The following is an 8629-nucleotide window of genomic DNA, read 5'->3' on the forward strand; positions in this document are numbered from 1 at the left end:
AACGACACCTCCCCCACCTCCATCACAACCACCTACACCGCACCACAACATTAGCACCTCCACCACACCCACCCAAACCACCATAACCACCAAACCACCATAACCACGACCACCACCACCATCACCACCACCACCACCATCACAGTGGAAGGACTCCAGGTCAGGTCGGTGCGTGATCCGTCAACCCCCCCCCCACCCCTCCCCCCACACAGCCGCGCTTGTCGCACGAGGAGAAGATGGCGCGGCGACTGTTTGGGAACAAATACGAGGTGAGGAGCAGCAGCTCAGAGCCAGCAGCACTCCACACAGCACACCACGCAGCATACAGGCAGCATCACACCACATCGTGTCCACCACGCAGCATACAGCAGCACACCACACCGTGTCCACCACACAGCACACAGGCAGCAGCACACCACATCGTGTCCACCATACAGCAGCTCACAGCCAACAACACACCACTCCGCGTCCACCATGCACGACAGCAGCACACCGCAGCATACCACGCAAACTGTGCACACCACTTACACATAACGCCACCACGCCAACACAACAACAACAGCCTCACAACAACAGCCGCACAACCGCCCGCTCTCCCGTGTTTCTGTTCCAGGACTCAGTCACGTCTGACACAGACATCGCCAGCGACCCGGGGGCCAGGTGACCCCCGCGTGACCCTCCACGTGACCCCCGCATGACCCCCATGTGACCCATGCATGGCCCCCTGTGTGACCCCCACGTGACCCCCACGTGACCCTCGGTTGACCCCCACGTGACCCTCGTGTGACCCCCACGTGACCCCCATAACCCTCGCGTGACCCCCACGTGACCCCGCGTGACCCCCACGTGACCCCCGCGTGACCCCCACGTGACCCACGCATGACCCACGCATGATCCCGATGCGCTGTGCTACGAACCCGCGCATAGCCACCAACACCTTGGCGATTATCTGAACCGGTCCTGGGCATCTCCTAAGTCGACTGAGCCTCAAATGAGTACCTGATGCGACATGTAAACACCGCCACTAGGGAGACAAATGCGGCCAGGCGTGGTCCTGGCCCACCCACCCCCTCGTGTGTGCTCACTAGCACCACTTGCGCCAACAGTCTGTTAAGGCTATAGGGGGGACCTTTGTCTTTGTGTGCAGTGTGCCCGAGTGCCCTCTGACCCGGCAGTACTACCGGCCTCACTTTGTGCAGCCGCTGAGCGACGTCACCGGCAGCGAGGGGGATCTCTGCCGCCTCGACTGCAAGGTACCACCCCCTGCCCCTTTCCACCCCACCCCCGTGTCCATGGCAACCGGGGTGAGGGAGAGGGGTCACGTGAGTCTCCAGGGCAACGGGAGCAATGACACTGGTCCTCCATGGTGACGTAGTACTCATCTCCACGGCAATGGAGGTTCATGCAAGTCTCTGCGGCAACAGTAGACCTGATAATTGTTTTTTTACCCTTCAATCTGGCAACAAAACTGACACCTTTTTTACAAGGAGTCATGTTTGCATAGACCACAATACCTGCAGTCGTAATGCAAACAAAAAGCATAACTCTGATAATGTATGCACTGTCCTTGAAATTGATTGGTCCACACCCTAGACAGCTTTCCTTAGAGCCTAGTCTCACATGGGTTGGACCAGATGACGCCAAAAGGTGCACAACTCATCTGGTCCAACACCATGTGAGACTAGGCTCTAAGGAAAGCCGTCTCGGGTGTGGACCAATCAACTTCAAGGACAGTGCATACATTATCAGAGTTGTGTGTTTTGTTTGCATTACAACTGCAGGTATTGTGGTCTATGCAAATATGACTCCTTGTAAAGAAGGTGTCAGTTTTGTTGCCAGATAGAAGGGTAAAAAAACAATTACCATATTTTTTACTGGCAAATGAGGTTCCAATGGTGTAAACAGTAGACCTGTTTAACACGTCGGCTTTCGCGAACAATGCTTTCTATAGCGGAGGTGTTTTGGGGTTAGATTGCGTAAATTTGAATGCATCCTTAAACCCGCCACCACCCGACTTAGCCAATTAGTAAGGTTTGTTACGTAAACAAAACATGCCAGTTAATTACTAAATTTCGATTTAAAGCTTTCGTGACTGCAGGGATTCTTTTTCTTGGTTATTTCGATAAAGTCACTTAAACATTTACAATTTGATCACGACGGTTCGTCGGTAATTGCAACCAGCCTCATCAGGCAACAGCCAGAATTGTGGAGAAATCCTCCTGTTTCAGTCTCGCGGCCAACGCCAGTGACGATTATCTGAACCAGACCTGGGCCTCCCCTGGGTCAATTCAGCCTCAAATGAGTACCTGGTGCGGTGTGTAAACATTGCCACGAGGGAGACAAAGGCAGCCGAGCTTGGTGCTGGCCACCCACCCCCTCGTGTTCCGTGCCGGCCTTCGTAGGTGCTGCTCGCTAACGGCACTTGCCCCAACAGTCTGGCTAAGGCTATACGGGGGATCTTTGTCTCTCAGTGGGCCTTCTTACCCAGTCAAATAAGAATACTTTATAGTTTCGTGTGCAAGTGAGTCAACCCACGCCACCTGGATCTGTCCCAGTGACATCCGGCCAGAGGTTAGCCTACCACACTTCACATCAGAGGTCGCAAACGGGTTTTGATTCCTTACCCGTACCCGGCCGCACCAGGGTCGCAAATGGGTACCCGTACCCGTACCCGGCCGGGTACGGGTACCCGTTCCCTACCCGTACCCGTACCCTACCCGAAATGAGTGACAAACGGTTACTCACCAGTGACTCACGGCCTACCCGTACCCGTACCCGGCCGCACCAGAGTCGCAAACGGCTACCCTTACCCGTACCCGGCCGTGTACGGGTAGCCGGGTATCGGGTAGGGTACGGGTATCGGGTACCCGGTTGCGACCTCTGCTTCACACGGTAGCCTCAAAGCACACCTAGCCTGGCGCGAGCGACGCGACATTACAGTCGCCGTTCGTTGCCGAGCGCGCACTTGCCCCGGCGGCCTGGGCCGGCTACGCGGGTGACCTTCGCCTGCGTCCATGTGCCTGCGACGACGGCGGTGGCGGCGCAGGTTACGGGGCTGCCGGAGCCCGAGGTGGCGTGGAGCGTGGAGGGCCACCCGGTGAGCGGCCGCACCGCGGGCTGCCGGGCGCTGGTGCAGGAGAGCGGCCTGCACTCGCTGCTGCTGCTGCTGCAGCTGCGGCCCGGGGGCACCGGCGGCACCGGCAGTCGGAGCGAGCCCGGTGGCTTGCTGGTGACGTGCGTGGCACGCAACGCGGCGGGGGAGAGCGAAAGCAGCGCACGCGTCACAATCACACGTACGTGCGTGTGTGTTTGCGTGTGTGTGCGTGTGTGTGCGTGCGTGTGTGTGCGTGTGTGCGGTTGCGTGTGTGTGCGTGTGTGCGTGTGTGTGCGTGTGTGCGCGTGTGTGCGTGTGTGTGTGTGCGTGTGCGTGTGTGTGTGCGTGTGTGTGTGCGTGTGTGTGTGCGTGCATGTGTGTGTGCGTGTGGGAGAGAGGGCGAGAAGGAGGGTGAGAGGGAGTGAGCGAGCGCGAGTGAGAACAAGTTGGTGTGCAGTAGTTAAGGGAGCGGTAGTGTAGTAGCAGTTGGCGCACTGCGCTACGAAACCCGGTGACCCGAGTTCAATTGCCGCTCATGGCCAACACCGTTGACGATTATCTGTACCGGTCCTGGGCCTCCCCTAAGTCGATTCAGCGTCAAATGTGTACCTGGTGCGGTGTGTAAAGATCACCACTGGGGAGACAAAGGCGGCCGGGCGTGGTACCGGCCACCCACCCCCTCGTGTGCCGTTCCAGCCTTCATAGGTGCTCGCTGACAGCACTTGGACCAACAGTTTGTTAAGGCTATACGGGAGATCTTTGTTTTGTGCAGTGGTGAATAACGCGGTGTGTATGGTGAGTGTGGTGAGTGACTAACGCGGTGAGTGTGGTGAGTGTGGTGTGTATGGTGAGCGCGGTGAGTGCGGTGAGTGCGGTGAGCGTGGTGAGTGTGGGGGGTGAGTGTGGTGAATGTGGTGAGTGTGGGGGGTGAGTGTGGTGAATGTGGTGAGTGTGGGGGGTGAGTGTGGTGAGTGTGGTTAGTGTGGGGGTGAGTGTGGTGAGTGTGGAGTGTATGGTGTGTATGGTGAGTGCGGTGAGTGTGGTGAGCGACTAACGCCGTTGAGTGCGGTGAGCAGCGATGGAGGTGGAGTCGCCGCCGCACTTCGTGATGCCGCTGAGACACGTGGTGGCCGAGGAGGGATCGCCCTTCCGCCTCGAGGTGGTCGCGACCTCCCAGCAGGTCGCGACCTCCCAGAAGGGTCACGGCGGGGAGGACGGAGAGGAGGGGCCGCTCATCACCTTCTCCTGGCTCAAGGACAAGCAGAGCGTCCACCCCTCCGAACACACCCGGTGAGTGAACACTCCTAACCTACGCTGCTCACCCACCGCTCACCCACCGCATACCCACACACTCACTCACCCCCACTCAACCACACTTATTCACACACACTCACCCCAACTCACCCACACTCACCCACACACACTCACCCCAACTCACCCACACACACCCACACACACCCACCGCTCACCCACACACACTCACCCCCACTCAACCACACTCACCCCACACACACTCACCCCAACTCACCCTCACTCACCCCCACTCACCCACACACATCCACACACACTCACCCTCACTCACCCACACACACCCACACACACATACCCTCACTCACCCACACACATCCACACACACTCACCCTCACTCAACCACACTCACCCACACATACTCACCCTCACTCAACCACACACCCCCACACACACTCACCCTCACTCAACCACACTCACCCACACATACTCACCCTCACTCAACCACACACACCCACACACACTCACACTCACTCAACCACACTCACGCACACACCTCACCCACCTCCTCACCCACGCTCCGAACCCACGCTGCTCACCCACGCTCCTCGCTCACGCTCACCAATACTCACCAACACTCGGCAACACTCACCCACCACTCACCCACGCCCAGCCAGACTCCTCGCCCACGTTGCTCACCTACGCTCACCCACGCGCCTCCCCCATGCTCACCCACTGCTCACCCACGATCAACCACCACTCACCCGCTCATGCATGCTCACTCACCCACACTCAGCCACTGCTCACCCACGCTCACCCACACTCCTCACCCACGTTCCTCACCTACGCTCACCCACTCCTCACTCATGCTCACCCACCGCTCACTCACACTCCTAATCCCCACTCACCCACGCTTACCCACTGCTCACCCACCCTCAACCACCACTTACTCGCTCACCCACCTCCACTCAACCACACTCACCCACACACACTCACCCCCACTCAACCATACTTACCCACACACACTCACCCACACACCCACACACACTCACCCTCACTCAACCACACCCACACACACTCACCCCCACTCACCCTCACCTACCCCCCCCCACTCGCCCCGGACCCCCCGCCCCCCCCTCAGGATGCACGAGGACGGCTGTGGCTACGCGTGCCTTGTGATTGGCCAGGCGGGGTCACGTGACGCGGGCTGGTACTCGGTTTCCTGCCGCTCGCGCTCCGGGCTCCTGGCGTCGTGCACGGCGCGCGTCACCGTGCAGCCCCGATACGGTGACCATGGCAACGCCACGCCCCCACGGCAACGCCCCCCCCTCCCCGCATAACAACGCGCGCTTTCTCACTGTCGTGGCGACACATTCCCTCTCGATTTAAAGCTTTCGTGACTGCAGGGATTCATCTTCTTGGTTCTTTCGGTAAAGTCACGTAGAATGGGAATAATAAATAATAAAAATAAAACATAATTAAATAATTCTCACGACGTTTCGGCCACAACGCAAGCAGCCGTCCTCAGGTGGAGAACAGGTTTGTCTGGAGAACAGGTCTGTCGAGACAGACCTGTTCTTCACCTGAGGACGGCTGCTTGCGTTGTGGCCGAAACGTCGTGAGAATTATTTTATGATGTTTTATTTTTATTATTTAATTATTTCCATTCTACGTGACTTTACCGAAAGAACCAAGAAGACATTCCCTCTCATCGCCATGGTGACGCGGCCCCATCACCACCATCACCATGGTGATGATGCACAGCCTTTCATCATCGCTATGGCGACGTGCGGTGTGGGACCGTGCCGAACCCCGTGCACTCCGCTCGCTGCCCCCCACTCTCAGGGTGCGGCCAATTAACCCTAAGCCCCCTGTAGGTCCCCCCCCCCATCAATCCCCGCGTGTACCCCCAGGGCCCACGTGAACTGCTCTAATCCCAGCGTGGTGGCCCAGTGGTAGCGAGTTCCCTGCTTAATGCCGGGGCTCGCGGTTCGAATCCGGTGGCCGCCCTGATAAATACTGCGGTGTGTGTTAGCCCTGAAACTTAACATTGCTCCATCTCTTTCACCCGGTGCTCGTTAAAGATGCCGTGACGTCATTCGCGTGAGTGAGTGGCCTATTGTGCCGGCGTCACAAATCCAGATTGTGCTAAGTGTTGAAAACTGACCCCCGAAAAATTCTCAATGGCAATCGCACACAGCAGCACCCTGGCCCAGTGGCAGACTCATATCCCAGGTCCCTTTCTCAAATGAGACTCCGCCTTTTGGCGTCATCTGGTCCAACACCATGTGAGACTAGGCTCTAACATAAGCTGTCTCGGGTGTGGACCAATCAACTTCAAGGACAGTGCATATCATTATCATCATCAGAGTTGTTTCTTTTTGTTTGCATTTTGACTGCTTGTGTTGTGGTTATTGCAAACATGATGCCTTGTATAAAGGTGTCAGTTTTGTACCAGTTGAAAGGGTAAAAACCTACTACTACGAGACTCCTCCTGTACGCTGGTCGTGCTCATCCGGTCACTCGACCTACACTTCACCTCGTGTCCTCCCGTGTGCGTCTCTCCCTCCCCCCCCCCCCCCACGTGCAGGACCGTCCCCCACGTCCCCGGAGCCCCCCCCATGGGGGTGCGAGCGTCGCAGCGCTGGCGGGGGGCGCTACGCCGCTCTGGGGGGGCTCGGAGCCGCCGTGCGAGCTGCCTTCGCCCCCCGCAATGCCCTCTGAACCCCCCCCCCCCCCGCCCCTAGACGCACGCTGTCCCATGGCGCCTGTCCGCAGAGGTCGCAAACGGGTTTTGATTCCTTACCCGTACCCGTACCCGGCCGCACCAGGGTCGCAAATTTAGTACCCGTACCCGTACCCGGCCGGGTACGGGTACCCGTTCCCTACCCGTAACCGTACCCTACCCGAAATAAGTGACAAACGGTGACTCACCAGTGACTCACGGCCTACCCGTACCCGGCCGCACCATGGTCGCAAACGGGTACCCGTACCCGTACCTGGCCGGGTACGGGTAGCCGGGTATCGGGTAGGGTACGGGTATCGGGTACCTGGTTGCGACCTCTGCCTGTCCGGCACGGATGATGATGATGAGAGCCATGATGATGATGATGAGAGCCATGATGATGATGATGAGAGCCATGATGATGATGATGATGAGAGCCATGATGATGGTGATGATGATGAGAGCCATGATGATGATGATCATGAAAGCCATGATGATGAGAGCCATGATGATGGTGATGATGATGAGAGTGATGATGATGATGATGAGAGTGATGATGATGATGATGAGAGCCATGATGATGGTGATGATGATGAGAGCGATGATGATGATGATGAGAGCCATGATGATGGTGATGATGATGAGAGTGATGATGATGAGAGTGGTGATGATGATGATGAGAGCCATGATGACGGTGATGATGATGAGAGCCATGATGATGATGATGAGAGCCATGATGATGATGATTATGATGATGAGAGCCATGATGATGGTGATGATGATGAGAGCCATGATGATGAGAGCCATGATGATGGTGATGATGATGAGAGTGATGATGATGATGATGGGAAAAGGGAGGAGAGGGAGCAAAGGGGGAGAATGAGAGGGAGGGGGAGGAGGAAGGGGGGAGAGGGAGGAGGAGAGGGGGGAGGGAGGGGGGAAGGAGGAGAGGAAGAGGGAGAATGAGAGGGAAGGGGGAGAATGAGAGGGAGGGTGGAGGAGAGGGAGGAGGAAGGAGGAAATGAAATAGGAAGGAGAGGAGGGAGGGGAAAGGGAGGAGAGGAAGGGGGAGGAGGAGGGAAGAGGGAGGGGGGAGGAGGATATGGAGGCGGGAGGGGGAGTAGGGGGAGGGGGAGGAGGAGGAGGAGGGGGAGGGGGAGGGAAGAGGGAGGGGGGGGGGGGGGAGGGGGGAAGAGGAGAGGGAGGGGGGGGAGGGGAGAGGAGGAGGGGGAGGAGGAGGAGAGGTAGGGGGAGAATGAGAGGGAGGGTGGAGGAGAGGGAGGAGGAAGGAGGAAATGAAATAGGAAGGAGAGGAGGGAGGGGAAAGGGAGGAGAGGAAGGGGGGAGGAGGAGGGAAGAGGGAGGGGGGGAGGAGGATATGGAGGCGGGAGGGGGAGTAGGGGGGAGGGGGAGGAGGAGGAGGAGGGGGAGGGGGAGGGAAGAGGGAGGGGGGAGGGGGAGGGGGGAAGAGGAGAGGGAGGGGGGGGAGGGGAGAGGAGGAGGAGGAGGAGGAGAGGTAGGGGGAGAATGAGAGGGAGGGGGAGGAGTAAGGGGGAGAGGGG

General features: G+C 58.1%; 1 protein-coding gene across 1 annotated transcript; it reads left to right on the plus strand.

The window, feature by feature from the left end:
* Positions 1–236: 236 nt before the first annotated feature.
* LOC144942467 (palladin-like) lies at positions 237–7066 on the plus strand. The gene is made up of 7 exons (XM_078869333.1): positions 237–269; positions 614–660; positions 1148–1253; positions 2897–3293; positions 4171–4384; positions 5484–5629; positions 6933–7066. The coding sequence occupies exons 1-7, from the start codon at positions 237–239 to the stop codon at positions 7064–7066; spliced, it is 1077 nt and encodes a 358-aa protein (XP_078725459.1).
* The last annotated feature ends 1563 nt before the right edge of the window (positions 7067–8629 follow it).

Source organism: Lampetra fluviatilis, chromosome 27, assembly GCF_964198595.1.
Source record: "Lampetra fluviatilis chromosome 27, kcLamFluv1.1, whole genome shotgun sequence".
NCBI lineage: Eukaryota > Metazoa > Chordata > Hyperoartia > Petromyzontiformes > Petromyzontidae > Lampetra > Lampetra fluviatilis.

Excerpts from the sequence above, each read along its gene's own strand:
- LOC144942467 (XM_078869333.1), top strand. The coding sequence starts at position 237 with ATGGCGCGGCGACTGTTTGGGAACAAATACGAG. Across the intron at positions 1,254-2,896 it reads TCTGCCGCCTCGACTGCAAG|CCTCAAAGCACACCTAGCCT; the intron begins GTACCACCCCCT and ends TTCACACGGTAG. Across the intron at positions 4,385-5,483 it reads CACCCCTCCGAACACACCCG|GATGCACGAGGACGGCTGTG; the intron begins GTGAGTGAACAC and ends CCCCCCCCTCAG.